Source organism: Pongo pygmaeus, chromosome 19 (assembly GCF_028885625.2).
Source record: "Pongo pygmaeus isolate AG05252 chromosome 19, NHGRI_mPonPyg2-v2.0_pri, whole genome shotgun sequence".
NCBI lineage: Eukaryota > Metazoa > Chordata > Mammalia > Primates > Hominidae > Pongo > Pongo pygmaeus.
Window position 1 is genome coordinate 10,500,400 of NC_072392.2, and position 20,439 is coordinate 10,520,838.

At 39.4% G+C, this 20,439-nt stretch overlaps 1 protein-coding gene across 5 annotated transcripts in view; it reads right to left on the minus strand.

Annotated features, from left to right (window-relative positions):
- LOC129018025 (myosin-2) overlaps positions 1-18,182 on the minus strand; it is a 29,083-nt gene extending 10,901 nt beyond the window's left edge. The window contains exons 1-21 of one of the 5 annotated variants that reach the window (XM_054459141.2): positions 18,160-18,182; positions 17,900-17,942; positions 16,259-16,482; positions 16,017-16,160; positions 13,737-13,893; positions 12,506-12,533; positions 12,308-12,422; positions 12,117-12,209; positions 11,504-11,567; positions 11,281-11,379; positions 8,544-8,647; positions 7,879-8,017; positions 7,391-7,509; positions 7,152-7,301; positions 5,621-5,791; positions 5,189-5,498; positions 4,486-4,562; positions 3,231-3,318; positions 3,026-3,143; positions 1,462-1,585; positions 1,238-1,374 (exon numbers count right to left, since the gene is read on the minus strand). In XM_054459141.2, the coding sequence (XP_054315116.2) occupies positions 1,238-1,374; positions 1,462-1,585; positions 3,026-3,143; positions 3,231-3,318; positions 4,486-4,562; positions 5,189-5,498; positions 5,621-5,791; positions 7,152-7,301; positions 7,391-7,509; positions 7,879-8,017; positions 8,544-8,647; positions 11,281-11,379; positions 11,504-11,567; positions 12,117-12,209; positions 12,308-12,422; positions 12,506-12,533; positions 13,737-13,893; positions 16,017-16,160; positions 16,259-16,462 (2,441 nt within the window). In that variant the 5' untranslated portion in view covers positions 16,463-16,482; positions 17,900-17,942; positions 18,160-18,182. Of the gene's footprint in view, positions 1-1,237; positions 1,375-1,461; positions 1,586-3,025; positions 3,144-3,230; positions 3,319-4,485; positions 4,563-5,188; positions 5,499-5,620; positions 5,792-7,151; positions 7,302-7,390; positions 7,510-7,878; positions 8,018-8,543; positions 8,648-11,280; positions 11,380-11,503; positions 11,568-12,116; positions 12,210-12,307; positions 12,423-12,505; positions 12,534-13,736; positions 13,894-16,016; positions 16,161-16,258; positions 16,483-17,899; positions 17,943-18,082 lie in introns of those variants that run through there. The other 4 variants (XM_054459140.2, XM_054459143.2, XM_054459144.2 and 1 more) reach the window with 4 other exon arrangements.
- Positions 18,183-20,439: the final 2,257 nt, after the last annotated feature.

Sequence of the window (20,439 nt, forward strand, 5' to 3'; positions counted from 1 at the left end):
TCAAGGTCTTGCTAAGGTCGCTCATTTCTCTATGTCACTGCTTCTCAAACTTCGGCATGCATAAGAATCACCTGAAGGGCTTGTTAAAATACTGACTCCTGAACCTCACCTCCATAGATTCAGATTCAGATTCAGAAGATCTAGGATGGAGCCTGAAAACTGTCACTTTTAACAAGTTTGCAAGAAATGCTGAGGTTGCAAGTCCAAGGAGCACCCTCTGAGAAGCCTTGCTGTACATCAGTGCTTCTCAAACATCGCTACTAAAACACCACTAAGGGCAGTGAAGAGGGAACACAGCTCTTTAGGGGTATGTGGGGCATGAGATATTAAAAACTCAGAATTTCTTAGAAAATCCCTGGCTTTATATGTTAATGTTGTGTGAATTTTGTATTCTATTCTCTAATACCACTTTTGTTTTCATCTAAATGATTTTTACAACTAATTACCCCATATATAGACAATTACCCAAATATATATATAGTGGATCATGACCAAAATTTATTATTTTTAATGAAATGGAATATAGTTGAAAATATTAGCATAATTACAAGTGGTAAAAATAAAATTTGCTTCATGTAAATTATTTATATATCTGCATACACATATGTATATGTGTAGATGTATAGGTGGCAATGTAAAATGCCTTTCTCAACATGGAGAAATGGTCCTGATCACAGACATCCTGTACTTTGAGACACCTGGCTCTATAGTCTTTGCCATCAAATTAGATCACCAAATAGCTACATTCCCTGATGCATTGTGTTAACTTACTGCAAAAAGTCTTTCACAGATAAATGGCCCCTAATATTTTAAATCATGATAGTTTTGTAATATAAATGATCAGAGGGAAAAAGTTGTCTCTACAGCCTGTGTAAAACCACTCTTGAGTATACTGTCTGTTTTGCAGGTCAATGTTACTTATCTAATGATCTGTCCAATAAATTCATATTAGGAACAAGTGCTAGGGCAAAAGTTTGCTTCTGCTTACTCACTGGTGTATTTTATCTTGTTAAATAAGAAGTACACACTTCTTACCTAACTTCTCAAGTTTTTACCCATACAGTCAGATGGTGATGGTTCCTTCCTTAAGTTTTCTGGTACATGTATATTCCCACTTCATTATAGGACTCTTATTCATTTCTTCTTTAGTGTCCTTATCATAAGCTGAGTCTTAACTGTAAGCCATTTCAAATATGTTTTTGAAGACGGAATATGTGAATAAACATATTTTTTATACCTTCTCTCCACCATCCTCTGGTACTCCACTCTTGCCAAGAACCCTCTGCACCTGGCCTGGGTTCGGGTAATCAGCTGGGCCAGCTTGTCATCTCGCATCTCCTCTAGGAGCCCCAGAAGACCAGCTTTGAAAAAGACCTATGAATGGAAAGAGTTGCAGATCACAAGCTTTAATAAAGTTCAAAGGGACAGGAATAGCATCAGGTAGGATTTACAGAAAATTACCTTCGTGTGCCCAAATTTATACTGGGTGTGGTCAATGTCAATGGATGCAAGGAGCTTCTCAGAGGCCTTCTTGCTATCAATGAATTGCCCTTCAGGGATTGCACTTGCATTTAATACCTTGTATCTGTTGAAGTACATATAGCTTTTAAAAACTAGTTTACTGATGACACAAATACTAGCTAAACATTAAATGATTCATTTTTTAAAGCAGAGCTTTAAAAAAAAATTATTCTTTGTTCACAAGGAGAACGTTGTTTATTTGAATGGTCAACCCTTTGGCAACCAATTTTTACTCCATTTGCCTTTCCCTCGCAGTTGCAACTTTCTTTTCTGTCTCATCAGACCCTGTTCTTAGGAAAGGGTTCTGCCTTAAGAAAGGCGCACATTATGGTGTGCCTAACCAATAAAATGTAATGTGTTATCTTTACTAGATGCATTTGCTTTTTAAGGCCCTGAATTCAAGAGAGCTACTTTTCATTGAAGAATTTGGTAGACAGTACACTTTAGGTATTCGGAACTATCCTAATCACCTAAAATCAAACTTAGACATGCTTTGGATCTTGAGCCCTGGAATGATGTCTGTCAGTGCCACCTGACCTAGACCTGGGAGAGATCAGCTCCTAGCAGCTGCTACCCAGTCCTTCCCCACCTCTGCCTTTTCTTTGATTCTCAAGATGAGCTTATCTAGAGGAGAAAAGGGACCTGAGGAACAGTCATTGTGACATGTTCTCTCTGCCTCCAGGAAACCCTGGGAGTCTAATATGTGAGAGAAAAAGACGAACGTAGATGATACCAAAGGAAATGACAGAAAATGAATAGCTATGTTTGTATGGAAGAGTTTCTAACTCAACCACTTAATAACTGTGACTTTGGGCAAGTACCTTAATCTCCCTGAGCCTCAGCTTATTCATCTATAAAGTAAAGTCTTAATAGTACCTACCTCTACTGTGTTTTTGCGAGGATTAAACAAGATAATCTAAACATATTAAGCACTCAAAAAAGTCGTTCTTAATTATTATTGGAGTTAACGTGTACATCTATGAGCTAAGCCAAGTGCCTGGTAAATCCAATGAAAATTCCACAAGGTGCTTAAAATGTTGTATATTTATATTTTAAAAGTATTTGAGGCTGGGCATGGTGGCTCATGCCTGTAATCCCAAAACTTTTGGAGGCCGAGGCTGTCGGATGACCTGAGGTCAGGAGTTCGAGACTAGCTTGGCCAACATGGTGAAACCCCATCTGTACTAAAAATGCAAAAATTAGCTGGGCGTGGTGGCGTATGCCTGTAGTCCCAGCTACTTGGGAGGCTGAGGCAGGAGAATCACTCGAACCCAGGAGGCAGAGGTTGCAGTGAGCTGAGATCACGCCATTGCACTCCAGCCTGGGTGACAGAGCAAGACTTTGTCTCAAAACAAAAGTGTTCGAGACTTGAGACTTGTAATTTTTTGACTTCTTTTTGTGACAAAACTAACAAGTGGAGGCACATGTTTCACTAAATTGTTTTGCTTGCATTAAACTTGTTCATATTAGACTTCAGAATACACCATAATCAGGAGAAACTGACCTCTGTTTGAAGTCTGCATAAAGGATTCTGCTTGGAAATCCTTTCCTACAGATGCGGATGCCTTCCAGCACACCATTACACCTCAGCTGGTGCAGGACAAGTTCATGCTCCATGGCACCTAAAAATGCATATTTATTTCACTGCAGAGCTGTTGAAAAGGAGGTGTGGCAGTCATCCTTTGCACTTTCATTATAGAACTTCTTACCAGGAGTTTTTGTCTCATTGGGGATGATACACCTCACAAAGTGAGGATGGGTACTCCTGAGGTTGGTCATCAGCTTGTTCAAATTCTCCTGTAAAATCAGGAGAAATCCTGTCATTTTAGGCTTTAGACATGGATACGAGCAGTCATTGGTGTCTATAAAATCAATATCTATAGCTAAGTTGAATGACCAGTATGGACTGTGTTCATATAAGGCAACACTTTGAATGCTTCTTCTGAGATGCACTTTCCTCCTCAATAGATCTTTCTGCACTTGAGTTTCCAGGAGTTACACACAGAACAAGGAAAGCACCCTGGCATGTGCTTCTTTTCAGTTTATACCAACACCATCCTTCCTACCCTGGTCCCTGGCCATACACATACATTTACAAGGCCATTGCCTTCCCATGCGAGATGATTGCTCTTTCTTCTACTAAATTCCATAGTTCTCCAATAAGGAAATGGAAGCCTGCACCACATTTGGCTGTTTTCCTTATAATACAGCTCCTCTTTTCCAGCTCTATCAATTTTTAGGGGATAGAGATTATCTACAGGGGAGCAATCCTACCAATTATAATTGAAAATTGACTCGATTAAGAGCAAGGATACCATATTAGCTGCACTGCAGATTTGCTGCTAGAATTCATGAGTTCATTAGCCATACTGATGTCTTTTAGTCTCTCTGAGTTCATGTCATTGCTCTTCTTCATGGCTCAGCTAGATTATGAATGGCAGAGTATTATGGTCTATAAAATTTTCTATAAAATATTTCTCATTATTTGACTTAGCATGAAAAGTGAACTAATAATTTCTGAGTAATTTAAATCCCTTCTTTCCAAAGTTAGATCAACAGAGTCACTAGTTACTATCAGTCCTTTTCTAAACTACTCATGGAATGATCTTGTACTTTTAAAAGCAAATTTTATGCATTGGGTACAGTGTACACTGCTCTGGTGATGGGTGCACCAAAATCTCAGAAATCACCACTAAAGAACTTATGCATGTAACCCAACACTACCTGTTCCCCAAAACCTATTGAAATAAAAAATAAATTTAAAAAAAGAAAAGACGAGGGGAATTTTGCCCAGCAAGATGTCAAAGCATATTACAAAGTAATTTTAATAAATGTAACATGACATTAGTATATGAATAGATAAATATATCCTTAGAACAAAAATAGAAGTTCAGAAAAACAGACCTATGTAAAAAAAAAAATCCCAAAGTAATTGGAGAATGTCAAAAACAATTTCTTTCTTACTCTGAAAAGGGCAGACACTGTCTGGAAAGAAGAGCCCTTCTTCTTACCACCTTTCTTGGCCCCTCCACCAGCTCCCTCTGAAGAAAAAGGAAGAAAAGAAATACAGTTTTGAATTGGCAGGGCTACTTCTTGCCTATTTGCTGATTTATGTGTTCATCAATTGGAGCCTTTTTTCTACCCAGCTGGCCTCTCTGATTGAGCCTGAATGAATCTTATTTTTCAACTAAGTTTGCAGCCACTTATCTGTGATTCTTTCTCCAGTGGGAAATGAGGCCAGGGATATTCACCTGATCGTATAGAGACGGATTCCCTAATATTAGGACACGTGAGGAGCTAACTTCAAAAATCATCAATAGAAGCTAGTACTGAGAGGTGGAAGTTTGTCACTCTGTTGCCTAAGATTTATACCCTCAGATACTCTATATATCCTGCAGATGTGGAGGAAGAAGTAGGAGAGAATCGTAGACGCTGAGGCTTTTCATTGGTTGAGAGCCTGATAATCCTCTCTGACTCTGCAATAGGGCTCCTGTCAGTAGTGCAGTGAGCCACAAATGTGTAATTACAAGGCTGCCTATCTATTCAATACTTGGAGGAACCAGGGGCTTGATCTGCAACCCTTCTGCCAGGCCTAAGAGATCACTAGCTTCAATTTAACATCACATTTTGTAATAACTAGAGAGTATTATTAACATTTGAGCATTACCTCCTTCAGCAGTTTGAGCCCCAGAGAAGAGGTGAGCTAGAGTTTTCATTGCAGACTTCTGGTACAGTCCAACCACGGTCTCATTCAGGGGGTCCTTGTTCTTCTCCAGCCAGCCACCAATGTTGTAGTCCACAACACCCGCATAGTGAATCAGAGAGAAGTGGGCCTCGGCCTTGCCTTTGACCACCTTGGGCTTCTGGAAGTTGGCAGACTTGCCCAGGTGCTGGTCATACAGCTTGTTCTTGAAGGAGGTGTCGGTTGCCTTAGGGAACATGCACTCCTCTTCCAGGATGGAGAAGATGCCCATAGGCTAAAAAGCAGACCACAACACAAAATTGTACTTCTATTTTTTTTTCTGTCTATAGAATTAAAATAAAAAGCAGTGAATAATATAGTTGCCACAAAATATGGTTTCGGAAATGCAAAACCAACCTTCTCGATGAGCTCAATGCAGGCAGCCAGGTCCATCCCGAAGTCGATGAATGTCCACTCGATGCCTTCCTTCTTGTACTCCTCCTGCTCCAGCACGAACATGTGGTGGTTGAAAAACTGTTGCAGTTTCTCGTTGGTGAAGTTGATGCACAGCTGCTCAAAGCTGTTGAACTAAATAAATAGATATGTTTACTTCTCTCTTAAGCAAATTGAGTATTTTTTAAAATATAGAACTTTTCTATTTTAAAAATATGTGTCCAAGAGCCTTTATATTACAGATGTTAAAATCACTGGGTTAAAGAGACTTTGAAATAAAAGGTGAAAAGTATGGAAGGTTTGAGGGCATGTGGAAGCTACTATTTTTCTGCTGTCATTTTATAGAAAATCCTACCATTATGATATTCTTTTCCTGCATTTGCTTAAGTTTATTCAGGTATTTTCCTGAGTACCTACTTAATCATCCTGTGTTTATTCCCATTATCTTCTACATTTTCCAGAAGGTTTACAGTTTTCTGTTGACTCATTTAGGAGCCAGCTTGCAACCCATGAGAAGCTGGCTGGGAGGAGTCTATCTTGCATGGCAATCACATGGTCAGCATGGCAAGTGAACAATAATTTGCCACCCCTGTTATTCTTTAATGTGAAATGAAAAAAAAGATCAATACATTTTTAATTAATCAATACACTTGTATTTTTAAAAATTCCCCAAACAGCCCTTTGGGAGGCTGAGGCGGGTGGATCATGAGGTCAGAAGATCCAGACCATTCTGGCTAACATGGTGAAACCTCGTCTCTACTAAAAAAAATACAAAAAAATTAGCCAGGTGTGGTGGCAGGCACCTGTAGTCCCAGCTACTCAGGAGGCTGAGGCAGGAGAATGGCGTGAACCCAGGAGGTGGAGCTTGCAGTGAGCCGAGATCATGCCACTGCACTCCAGCCTGGGTGACAGAGTGAGACTCCGTCTCAAAAAAAAAAAAAAAAAAAAAATCACCAAAATGTTAACATTATATATAAATAGTAGAATTACGTGGAATCTTTTTCCTTGGGACCTTCTATATCCTCTGCAATGCCCTAAGTTTTGTTTGTATAATTAGAAAAAAAAAATTAAACTTCTTGAAAACTATAATCAAGAAAAATATATTTCATAATCAAATATGAATTTTTATTTCATGATATCATACTAATGAGTCTTAAAAGCTAATTGCATTTGTTACTGCTGACTCTAAATTATTAACGTTTCTCAGCTCTTATTGTCTCTAAGTATTTCTTAAAATAGACCTTCAATCCCACTGTACTAAGCTAATTCAGAACTCCCTTTGTATCAATAACAAGTTGGGGAGTCCTTATTAAGTGCATTGTTGTTTTTTATAGAAGTGGAATTGGTACTACAATAACTGCCCAGTTACTCTCTTTTAAGGCTTAAAATAATTTCGACAGTGGTAAGAAAAGGTCATAGTCTTCACTAATTCCTTCATATAGATATTTCCATTGCCTTACTGTAAAATCCTCTCACCAACCAGCTACAAACTCACATCAAAAATCTCAAAACCAGCAATGTCCAAGACCCCAATGAAGTACTGCCTGGGCTGCTTGGTGTCCAGCTGCTGGTTGATGCGGGCGACCATCCACAGGAACATCTTCTCGTAGACGGCTTTGGCCAGAGCACCTACTGCGTTGGTCACCTTAAAAGACAAAATTATAACTCTCGAAGTTATTAGAGGCCTGTGAAAATGCTTTCATCCCTGGCAGTTAATTTGAATTATGCACCTACCTGTTCTACAGTCTGGCCTTTGGTGACATACTCATTGCCGACCTTGACCCTGGGGTAGCAGAGAGCTTTGAGCAGATCTGCAGAGTTCAGACTCTGGAGGTAGGCCGCCTTGTCAGCAACTAAAAAGAAGAAAGAGTAGAACAATGTTATTGTGGCCCAAAGAAACCCACTTCCTTAAAAATATTTTTTAAACTATAAGTATTTTGTGCAGTGTTTCACATATCTCTTTCTGGGTATCCTTACCCATTTGTTCATTAAGTTCAAGTTTTTGATTATGGGGTAGTTTGCCCTAAAGAACTTCAATAATTATAGGAAACATCTATCTAGTGCTTGCTTATGTTTCCCATTGCACATTATTTAGGTATACAGATACTTTAAAACTTAATTCTTAAAAGTGAATTTACCTTCCCTAGGAAAATTCCTGGGTAACAAGTTAAGAATGTGATTTTCAAACAAATGCAAGATCATGGGGATGACTTAGTTGATACCTTCTGTGCCATCTGGCTCTGCTTGCTCCTCACGTTGCTTTTGCTTAAATTTCAGGTTCCCATAATGCATCACAGCCCCCGTGAGCTTGTAAATGGAGACCTTTTCTTCATTAGTAAAGCCCAAAATATCAATAGCACTCTGTCAATATAACCAATAGGATAGCTGTTAGGTTGTGATCCACATGCTTACTGTTAATACTGCACATTCCCATTGCTGGCCTGAGGAAACTACCAGTACTAATGGGAGACAAGGAACCCCTTAGATTGGGTATATAGAGAGTTGGTCAACCAAAGGCCAGCACAGAGCATTAGAATTATAGGTGCATACCCTCTGAAGATTCAAAACGGGAATTTAGAACAGAGAACAAAGATAGTAAATCTAAGGAACTTGTTATTTTGTGAGATGGTAGGAATCTAATGCAAGTCAATTGCAAAAAAAAAAAATAGTTCAGAAATTTTCGGAAATGATAGATCTTTAGAAGAATGTAAGGGGTAAGTAAAATGCTATAGGTGCACATCATATTCTTTTCATTTGACTCCAAGGGGCATGTCCATTTGCATCCTGGAATCTTCCTTTGCCATTTCTACTAGACACTGAATATTTATCTGGATCACCATTACTCTGACCCACCATAATAATTCCAATTTTCTTGTGTTCTACTTACATCTGTGGCCATCAGTTCTTCCTGATCATCGATGCTGGCCACACTGATCTCCCCTTGACTGACAAATGGGTAATCATATGGGTTCGTGGTAATCAGAAGCATTTCTAAGTACAGGAAACAGAACAAAGATAAGCATAATTATCTTCTTCATTAAAACAAGAGATTTCTAGACAAATTGTGAGGCACTATATTGTTGTGGGAACTCAGGGACCCCAAACAGAGGGACCGGCTGAAGCCATGGCAGAAGAACATAAATTGTGAAGATTTCATGGACATTTATTAGTTCCCCAAATTAATACTTTTATAATTTCTTACGCCTGTCTTTACTGCATTCTCTGAACATAAATTCTGATGATTTCATGGACATTTATCACTTCCCCAATCAATAGTCTTGTGATTTCCTATGCCTGTCTTTACTTTAATCTCTTAATCCCGTCATCTTCATAAGCTGAGGATGCATGTTGCCTCAGGACCCTGTGATGACTGCGTTAACTGCACAACTGCATTAACTGCACAAATTGTTCGTAAAGCATGTGTGTTTAAACAATATGAAATCTGGGCACCTTGAAAAAAGAACAGGATAATGGCGATGTTCAGGGAACAAGGGAGATAACCATTAGGTCTGGCTGCCTGAGAGCCGGGTGGAACACAGCCATATTTCTCTTCTTTCAAAAGCAAATAGGAGAAATATCGCTGAATTCTTTTTCTCAGCAAGGAACAGCCCTGAGAAAGAGTATGCGTTCCTAGGGGAAGGTCTCTAAAATGGCTGCTCTGGGAATGTTTGTCTTTTACAGTTGTAGATAAGGGCTGAAATAAGCCTGGTCTCCTTTAGCGCTCCCAGGCCTATTAGGATGAGGAAATCCCGCCTAGTAAATTTTAGTCAGACCGGTTGTCTGCTCTCAAACCCTGCCTCCTGATAAGATGTTATCAATGACAATGCATGCCCAAAACTTTATTAGCAATTTTAATTTCGCCCCAGTCCTGTGATCTCGCCCTGCCTCCATTTGCCTTGTAATATTTTATTACCTTGTGAAACGTGATCTCTGTGACCCACACCCTATTCGTACACTCCCTCCCCTTTTCCTACACTCCCTCCCCTTTTCCTACACTCCCTCCCCTATTCCTACACTCCCTCCCCTATTCCTACACTCCCTCCCCTTTTCCTACACTCCCTCCCCTATTCCTACACTCCCTCCCCTTTTCCTACACTCCCTCCCCTTTTCCTACACTCCCTCCCCTATTCCTACACTCCCTCCCCTTTTCCTACACTCCCTCCCCTTTTCCTACACTCCCTCCCCTATTCCTACACTCCCTCCCCTTTTCCTACACTCCCTCCCCTTTTCCTACACTCCCTCCCCTATTCCTACACTCCCTCCCCTATTCCTACACTCCCTCCCCTATTCCTACACTCCCTCCCCTTTTCCTACACTCCCTCCCCTATTCCTACACTCCCTCCCCTTTTCCTACACTCCCTCCCCTTTTCCTACACTCCCTCCCCTTTTCCTACACTCCCTCCCCTTTGAAAATCACTAATAAAAACTTGCTGGTTTTGTGGCTTGGGGGGCATCACAGAATCTGCCGACATGTGATGTCTGCCACAGATACCCAGCTTTAAAATTTCTCTCTTTTGTACTCTTTCCCTTTATTTCTCAGACTGGCCAACACTTAGGAAATAGAAAAGAACCTATGTGAAATAACGTTGAATTATCGGGGGCGGGTTCTCCCGATATCACATGATGCTTGGTTGATGACTGATGGGCACTGGAGAGGCATTTAAAGGATATTAGGCACCATCACAAACACCTTGAAGTTGATGTCATGGTGCTCTTATAAATCCTTATTTTTTAAAAAAAATGGCCGGGCACAGTGTCTCATGCCCATAATTCCATCACTTTGGGAGGCCAAGGTGGGCAGATCACCTGAGGTCAGGAGTTCGAGACCAGCCTGGACAACATGGTGAAACCCCATCTCTACTAAAACACAAATATTAGCCAGGCGTGGTGGCGCATGCCTGTAATCCCAGCTACTTGGGAGGCTGGAGCAGGGAGAATCGCTTGAACCCGGGAGGTGGAGGTAGCCGTGAGCTGAGATTTCTCCATTGCACTCTGGCCTGGGTGACAAAGTGCGACTCCATCTCAACAAACAAACGAACAAACAAACAAAACTATTGTAATCCAAAGAGGATAATCACATAATGGGAAAAGTTTATCACTATAGTGTTGATTATATACAATCCAGAATTGGAAATAATCTATCTGTAAAGAGGGTATGGTTAAGTAAATTGTGCTCATTTCTAGAATAGAATACTATGCAACCATTGGAAATAATGATGTGGAGCTATATTTAGTGACATGGAAAAAGCTATGATACATAATTGCTCAGTAAAAAAGTAGATTACAGGAGAGCATGTAATCATGATTTCAGTTATGAAAATTGTATGTATGTATCTATATGTAGAGATATGTATACAGAAAATGACTAGAGAGATATTCATCCAAGTGTTCATGGTGGTTATTTCATAGTAGTAGGAATTAGAGATGTTATTTTCAGTTTTCCTTTTGCTTTCCTTTGAATTTTTCTAATGAGCACATATAAATTTTTACCAAACTCACAAAGCTATTTAAAAAATAAGAAGGCACATAAACTTGACAAAATTCAGTCATAGAATACTAGGTTGGACTATGCATTGATAGGTACTGATGCAGTAATTCTGGAAAAGATTTATGACATTTCTTACCAATTAGTTCTGGTTTCTTATTCGATGTAATCTGATAAAAAATATGATAACTTCTCTCAGCCTTAAGCTGGAAAACAACTCTAGACTTCTCTAGCAGATCTGGAAGGAAACAAATAACAAATAAGAAAATTGTAAAAATTCATGTGACATGCGAATTTGATTTTTGGTCAGTTTTTTAGGTCATACAAATCAGAAATGATTTTAAAGATATCTGAACACTTACATGTTTCAATATCAGCAGATGCCAGTTTTCCAGTAGTGCCAAAGTGGATTCTGATGAATTTACCCTTGAAATAAAAGCTAATATTACTACCTTGTTTTTATATAATATTGAATCTTTGAGAAATTCAAAACATTTGATGCTGGTACTTTAATATTAAATCAGTTCAGAGAGTATTTGTATCAGGTAGAAAAAGGTGTATCTCCTATTTTATAAGTAGAAGAGTTTTATCTTTGATTTAAAAATTTTAAATATTTGTTAAGTATGTGAAGTAATGGATACGTTAATTAGCATGTTAATCATTCCATAATATACACATAACATATATCAAAACATCACATTGTATTTCATAAGTACAATTATTATTTGTAAATTAAAAATAAAAATTTTAAAATTGTGAATAAGTGTAGATCATGACAGATAAGAAAGAACTCAGGAAAAAGGCCATATATCCTTCAAGATGGGGCTTTGATCCATGTTATTACATGCTCAGAGGAAAAGGAAAGAACGATGATGTAATAGAATGGGAATGAAAAAGATTCAGAGAATGTAATTACAAACATCTCATAAATTTTGACCAGTGAACAGCATCTATTAGCGTGTCCAAGAGACTTACAAAGCGAGAGGAGTTGTCATTCCTCACGGTCTTGGCGTTGCCAAAGGCCTCCAGTAGGGGGTTGGCACTGATGATTTGATCTTCCAGAGTCCCCTGCAAAGGCAAGAGCAGTCCATGCATCTGGGGCTTGGGAATTTCCTACCTGAGAGTCCTGACAGAGCCTGGATTCTGACTGTGACAATCAGACTCACCTGTATTTTGCCAGAAGTAACTTCTTCCTTCTTCTTCTCCCCAGTAACTGCAATTGTTGCAAAGTACTGGATGACACGCTTGGTGTTCACAGTCTTCCCTGCACCAGATTCTCCGCTGTCAAATCAAAACTCAATCAGATGTGGTCTCAAGGCTAGCAGCTATCACAGCCATGTAAAGAAAGCATAAAATCTACTTACGTGATCAGGATTGACTGATTCTCTCGGTCTACAAAAGAAATTATAGACATTTAATACTGTTTTCTTACATATTTGTAAATGATAAGTAAAGTAAAATGGAATGAACTTAGTATTATTCAGTCTGGACTTTGCAACCTTTAGGGCTTGGCAGGCTCTAGACCTACCACTTTCTCCCTCCCCAACTTTAGCACACATCCACCCATTTAAACAGAACACCACTACTTTTATCGGTTTTATATTCAAATCTTCCAAGAAATATTTCCTTTGAGGAAAAAAATTCTAAGATGAAGGAAAATGTTTGAATGCCACTCTATAAGTGATGACCACATGGCTGTGTATTCCTGAAGCACCAGACTTTTTCTTTTTAATACTCTATCACTAAATAAACACTGAAAGTAGACTTGGCTCTTTGGTTAGGTTTAGAAGACGATTTAAGTTAGGGACATATATATTGTGGGTGCAAGATGTAATGAAGAATGAGCGTTAGAGATATTTTTAGTGTATGAAAAGGAGTAAGTACAGTAAAGGTGATACCTTTAGAAATATGGCTTCGGTCATATTTTTAGGAAAAGGTAAAATTTTGTTTTGATGTTTTACTGTCTCTGAACAGGAATTCTCTAAGCCCCTTCTCAAGGTGCCACAGTAGTTTAGATTGGTCTAGCCAAGACAATATTGTAGGAAGCAGATTCAACATCTAAGTGTCTTAATACCAAATACACCTTAAATCTGGAGCCTGTTCAGGTTGGTTCTGGGCAAAGGGCGATAGCATTGTGCCATCCTTCACATAAAGAGACTGTTTCATCTGTCACAATTTAGGATGCTGAGGCTAAAACTACAGAGACAAGTTTTACTCTTCCGTTTTTTGGCTCATAGTAACGGAGACACAGTTTGTATGTGTGATTGTGTGTGCATAAGTGTGTGTGTGTATACATACACAGAAATATTTATATTTTTGCTCATATTTGAGTTTCTGAGTCATTCAAAAGTATACTAACTAACCATGGACAGCCTCTGTTGACCTTTTCAAAGTTTAAGAGATCATTAGCAATTATGTAATATTACGGATTACAAATCAGCCTTTCTCCCCTTCCTGGACCTTCTCCTTCATAAATACACCAGCCTCAACTAAAAGGGATGATCTCAAAGAATGTGTTGAGATTGCCTCGAGTCTCTTTCTCCTATGGTTCTGCTCTAAAGGTTTATGCACTTGCAAAGCATTCGGCTTACTCACCAGTCAGCATGAACTGATAGGCGTTGTCAGAGATGGAGAAGATGTGGGGCGGGGCCTCCTGGCGCTTTTTGCCTCGGTAGGCTGTCACCACCTCGGGCTTATACACTGGCAGCCACTTGTAGGGGTTGACAGTGACACAGAAGAGACCTGAATAGGTCTATGAGAAGGAAAAAGAAAGAATAAGTACCCAAAGACCTTTCCCGTTATTTGTGCAATTAACTTATTAATTGAATGTTTTTTTGAGACAGGGTCTTGCTCTGTCACCCAGGCTGGAGTGCAGTGGTGCTGCCTCAGCTCACTGCAGCCCCAACCTCCTGGGCTCAAGCAATCCTCCCACCTCATCCTTCCAAGTAGCTGGTACTACAGGCATGCATCACCATGCCCAGCTAATTTTGTTCGTGCTTTTTGTAGAGCTAAAGTCTCACTTTGTTGCCCAGGCTGGTCTGGAAATTAATTGAATTTTAACAAAAAGGAGCACTTTAAGTGAGTACTCTTATTTCTTCAAGGCATCAGCATGAAAACTAGTTGGCAAGTTCAACAATGTGATAGCGGAATCCTGAGGGAAGTGACTACAATTCAGCTTTATTGCTCTCCTCAGGGCTTTTCACAGTGATTTTTACATAGCAGAAGAAGAAATGCATGTTATTAAACACAGGTGCTATGAAACTTTTATTGTTTTATGGAAATGGTTTATATTTTCTTTGCAGCATTAAGACAATTCAAATTTATGAGAACATAAATTTGGATATAAGCTAAGTGGCCAACAGTAAGGGAATGGTTAGGTGAACTATGGTAAATCTTCTAAGACAATTTGATACAGGCATTTAAAAAAGTAAACATGAAAGTATACGGCAACACTCAGGAAATATTTACAAAACGTTTTTAAGTTATAAGGAAACAGGACACGAAATGATATATATATGTGTATATATGTATATATATACACATATATACATATATACATACATATATACATATATACGTATATATACGTATATACATATATACACACATATACGTATATATATATACACACACACATATATACGTATATATGTGTATATATGTATATATATACACACACATCATGATTACAATAGGGGGATTTAAAAAATCTTTGACAATTGGTTCAAGACAGGCACGAACTAGTTAGACTGGATGCTGACCATCAACTCTAGGTATACTTGTATAGGTGTTGCCTAGCTAAATAACAGCACTGGCTAAACTATGCAAAAATATGAATATAATATAATAAATTTGATTTAAAAATATTTACTGCATGTTTATTATGTGCAGGCCTTTGCCAGACAGTATAAATGAGACCAGATAAATGAGATGATGTCCTTTGAGGAATCCCCAGTCTATGTAGGAGACAGTCATGTAAATGAATGATCAAGGAGAAACATGGTCAGTGTTAAGGCAAGGACAGAAATGAAAGGACGGAACATCTCACTGCTTGGGGAAGTGGGAGAGGTTTCATCGACGAGGTGACATTCCAGATAGAAGGGACCAGAACACACAGATACAAATTGCTGTTATTTCAGGGGAGTGAAAATGAGTGAAGTTTGTTTTTTTTTCAAAAAAAAAAAATTTTAGGCCAGGCATGATGGCTCATGCCTGTAATCCCAGCACTTTGGGAGGCCAAGGCAGGCGGATCGTTTGAGCCTAGGAGTTCAAGACCAGTCTGGGCAACATAGTGAAACTCTGTCTCTGCTAAAAAAATACAAAAAAAAAAAAAAAATAGCCGGGCATGGTGGCACATGCCTATAATCCCAGCTACTCTGGAGGCTGAGGCACAAGAATCGCTTGAACCCACGAGGCAGAGGTTGCGGTGAGCCGAGATTGCACCACTGCACTCCAGCCTGGGACACAGAGCGAGACTCTGTCTCAAAAAAAAAAAAAAAATTAAAATAGTTTAAAGTATTAAAACATGTTTATCTTTTCACTCTGGATGATTCTGCGGCTCGAGTGGGGAAAAGGAATGAGGAAAATTACCTGTGATTGAAATATAAGCAGTAACTCCTCAAATGCCTGTTGAAGGGTTTCTGGGCAAACCCAGTCAACATGGACAGTGGCCTTCCCCAGCTTTGGATGGGAAAACAAGGAAGTGCTGGTTGCTGAGCTGTGCTTTACAATAGCAATCGTGAAGCCTTTTAACTAGTTATGCTACAATGAAAGTGAAATGGGTCACTACCTGTGACCTATTTATGCTCAGTGGAAGAAGCGGGATGGTAGGGTACATGAGGATGATTATACAGAGCACTGGCAGGGGACACTCACGTAGATCATCCAGGCTGCATAACGCTCTTTGAGGTTGTACAGCACAGCAGGCTCATGCAGATGAGTCATCATGGCCATGTCCTCGATCTTGTCATATTTGGGAGGGTTCATGGGGAAGACCTGATCATCCTTCACTGTCAGAGTCTGGTAAACAGGAAAGATAACCGTTTACATTAATTGAGTGACCAAACAACAACTACAAAAGTCAATAAAATGTGGCAAGCTCCTGGGATTCTACTCACCGCTCCTCCCTCAGTCTTCACCGTCACTTTTCCTCCTTCTCTGCTCTGGATGGTCCCTTTGACAAAGGATTCTTTGGGCTCCACCACAAAGACAGATGTTTTGGCATCAAAGGGCCTATTCTGGGCCTCAATGCGCTCCCTTTCAGACTTTCGGAGGAAAGGAGCAGCCTCCCCAAAAACAGCCAATTCTGAGTCTGAACTCATGGCTGCTGAACTCAGAGGTCCTAAAGGAGATAACACTTTCACATTAGAGAGTCTGGATTGCCATGTATACCGATAAATCTTAATATTTATTGTATTTCATAGGCCCAGTTGGAAATTCCACTAGACAGGTCTACTGTTCACCATACTATAGTTACTGAGACAAACATAATCACAAGACCGAAAATGCATCAGGTGGTCTCTGTGTACCCAATACCGTATTTAGGGCTTTGCATCCATTGTCTTATTTCATCCTCCAAGACTCACATTCTCATTGGGAACTGAGTTACAGTCCAGTGCTGCTGTCAAGTAGCTTGTGACCTTGGGTATGTCACTTGATTTTTTTGAGCCTAAGTGACTCCATCTTTAGAATAGGGATTATAAATTCTGCCTTTCTAAATTCACAGCCCATGATATATGGTGAAGATACTTTGAAAAAGAAATTTAAATAATGACTGAGAAAGTAATTTGAAATTGTTCAGGCTACCATTTATATATAAGATGTCATGAATTATCATGTCACAAAATTCCATGTCTTGAATGTAATGTAGAAGAACTTTATTTCCTCCTTTACCTGTTCAGCCAGATTTGTTCAAGTTCAGTGGCTTATTGGAGATTATAATTTTGTTTGCCTTTTTTTCTTTTAGGTTAGGTGCTTAGTATAGTTTCTCTGACATAATTTTTTGCATATTAAATACAGTTCTTCAGTTTAACCCCCTTAAACTAATTAAGGATAAAAACAGTAGCCAACGTTAACCTCATTCTTCTACATCTAAGGGCTCCCTTTACTATTCCAAATTTTCCTTTGAAGCGTGCAGGCCCTGTTTGCTCTGTAGATTGTCAGTGGTATCATTAGAATGAAAGGTTTGGCAAATAATTCTACCGCAGTCATTACATGATCAAATTACTTGAAACTCATTTGAATCTTCTCTCCTAGTCTCTCCCTTTAGAAATGCAGTAAGTAGTGGGAGGGCAGATTAATACCTCTATTATATATAAGAAAAATGCCGCAGCACTCAGCATTGTGTAAGGCGACTTTTTACAAGGGCTTTAAGAAGTTTAAAGGAAGGATTGTCTTACTTCCATTTTACATTGTTGGATATTATGTTTACTAAACGAATTCTAACAGCAGGATACATTTTTATCAAATTTGAGATTTTTAGCCAGGGAATCTGAGGGTAGACTTTTTCCTGCACAGACAATATATTTATTCAAAGCGATTCCCCTGCTCAAATGTCACCCCACCAATGCTTGAGCTGTAAATGAGGACGTGTGCATTGTCCTGAAAGGACAGTCCTGCCTTTCTCACCCCTTTCCTGAAGCACAGTTGTTAGAGGGTATTTACTGAGACAAGCACTTTCTGAAAGGTGGCTAAGTGACAGAAATCCATCCCAGAGACTCTTGCATTTTCCTCCAGGAGCTGGTTAGTCCAAATCTTACCTTGTTAGCAAGTGAGAAGATGTAGCCTGGGAGTGAGACAGTTCTATAAAAGAAAAGGGAAAAGCACTTGATTAGTTGACCAAAAAGAGGGGGAAAAATCCCATTTATGGCATTACTTGCTATTGTAAACAGAAGTAACAAAATTCATAGAGGTAAAACGTGCAGTTCCAGAAGGAGCAGTACCAGAACTAGCAGCTGCTGCTGACACCGGGCAGTGTGACCAGTGTCCCTCTTGAAAGGCCCGTCCTGCTCCCACTTACCTTGGAGCTTTTTAAAGCAGGACGAGTCAGCCTCATTCCAAGAGCTCTTTTATATGGATAGCTATGGAAACAATGCAGCTGCCTCTTCTTTCTTAAGTCAAAAGGAATTGTTTGGCAAAATACCTCTTGGCAATCTACCGTCCTCGCATAATTCTCATTCATATTAAGAATGGTTGGATATAATTAGAAATATTTTTCTTATTGAGTATGTGGATAAATCTCCTATGGATAATTTGAGAAGATGATCTGAAAGAGTCAAGCTGGTGGATAAAGGCAGTGGCTGGGCAGCCAGGATACCTGGCTTCCCTCGGAACTTCTTTTTGGCTTTGCTGGGCATACCATTCGGGCTTGCCTCGCATCACTTTCGCATATTTCATGTGTTAAGTCACATAAATAAAATACAAATATGTATTTTAATTTTGTGACAGTTAATTTTTACCTGTTGATCCTTTCTTTCCAGCCCTGCAAAATTAAGCGGTGTGCCTTCAACAACTTAAAGAGATAGAGGGTCCTCTCTGTTATTCCAACATTCCTGTAGTTTCAGGAATTTCCTTGCTCACTCACCTTTTTGCTTTTGCCAAAGTTGTTCCCTCTACTTAGCACACCATTTCCTGTCCCCCTACCCATCTGACTTGCCTGCAATAAAAAAGGTTGAATATTTTCTAGTAGCAGAGGTGTTTTTAGAGAATACTTTTCAACATTTTTTCGTGTCATAGCTCGCTGAGAAAAAAATGACAATATTAGTGTAGCATGCTAGAGTAATGTGGAAAGGATTTATCTATATCTGTAAAGGGCTTGGGGAGAATATTTTTAATTTTTTTACATTCCTTTATGTAATATAAATATAATAACTATGATACGCATAGCGTTAAGGAAAATATTAAATACTGAATATGTCGGAAACTTACAAATAATATCTTCTTGAAAATCCTAAGGAAAAATTTGAGCTATATCCCACAAATAAAACTTGTTTGTATCTGACTTTATACTTGAAATATGACACAAATTGCCTGATCAAATTTTCAAAAATGATACAAACAGTATCTGTGTTCTTGATAATTACCAAGCGGGAATCTTTGTCCAAGAAGGAGGGATGAAAATGGAAAACCAAGTAATTTACAACTGTTGGAGTATTTTAAAAATTCACCAGCTCTTCTTTCTCCTTCATTGAAAAATATAATGTTGAATATTCTCGTACAGTGAAAATAAGTTTTTAATCCATTTAAACTCTCTCTTTCATATCACATATTTCAAAGGATAATGAAGCTCTAATCTTCAAAAACTTCATGGGTTAAAGGAGTCATCAGCTGCTACATTGGTCAAAGGGCACATCAGTCACAAATACACAGAAGTACCTGATCTATTCAAAGTCTAAGGTTTGGAGCTATTACTGTGAGCTACCTCTTCCAGTACAACCTACTTAGCCTTCTGGCACCTTTATTCTGGCTGGATGCTCTCTGGGCCGCATGCCTTGTCCCAGGCATCCTGGAACACCAACCCTCCCAGCAATTCCAGGGGTCTCTTGACTACAGAAGACAGCATTACATTCTCAGCTGGCTGCTGAAGTCCTTCTTGGTTCCATCCAGCACATGGCAAATACCACCATTGTGCTTGCCTCCTGTAAGGATCATAGGTTATGCTGTCAAACTCGAATGCAGCCCAGTCAACACTCTGAGGAACCCTTAGTCAGCCTTCTCCCAGCTAGGAGCCACCTCCCAAGGCTGTGGTCCCCCCTGCCCATCCAGCCATTCTGAGAATGAAGAGATCAACATTTTATGGCACATCAGTTACCTTTTTGATGCCAAGACACACTGGTTGGGAAGCTCTGTTTTAAGGTGAGCTGTTGAGCTGTTTTTTCAAACTAAACAGCCATTTTTAGTGCCCACAGCAATAGTTTAATATTCTCTTGTTCCATCTCTGCTGCCAATGGGCATTTTCCTTATGTTTTATTAAATATTTCTTATTTTATGTTATTTACAAAATGATCTTCACTTTTTTTTTTTTTTGAGACAGAGTCTCACTCTGTCACCCAGGCTGGAATGCAGTGGCATGATCCCAGCTCACTGCAACCTCCGCCTCCCGGGTTCAAGCAATTCTCCTGCCTCAGCCTCCCAAGTAGGTGGGACTGCAGGCACGTGCCACCACGCCCGGCTAATTTTTTTGTATTTTTAGTAGAGACGGGGTTTCACCATGTTAGCCAGGATGGTCTCAATCTCCTGACCTCGTGATACACCCGCCTCAGCCTCCCAAAGTGCTGGGATTACTGGTGTGAGCTACCGC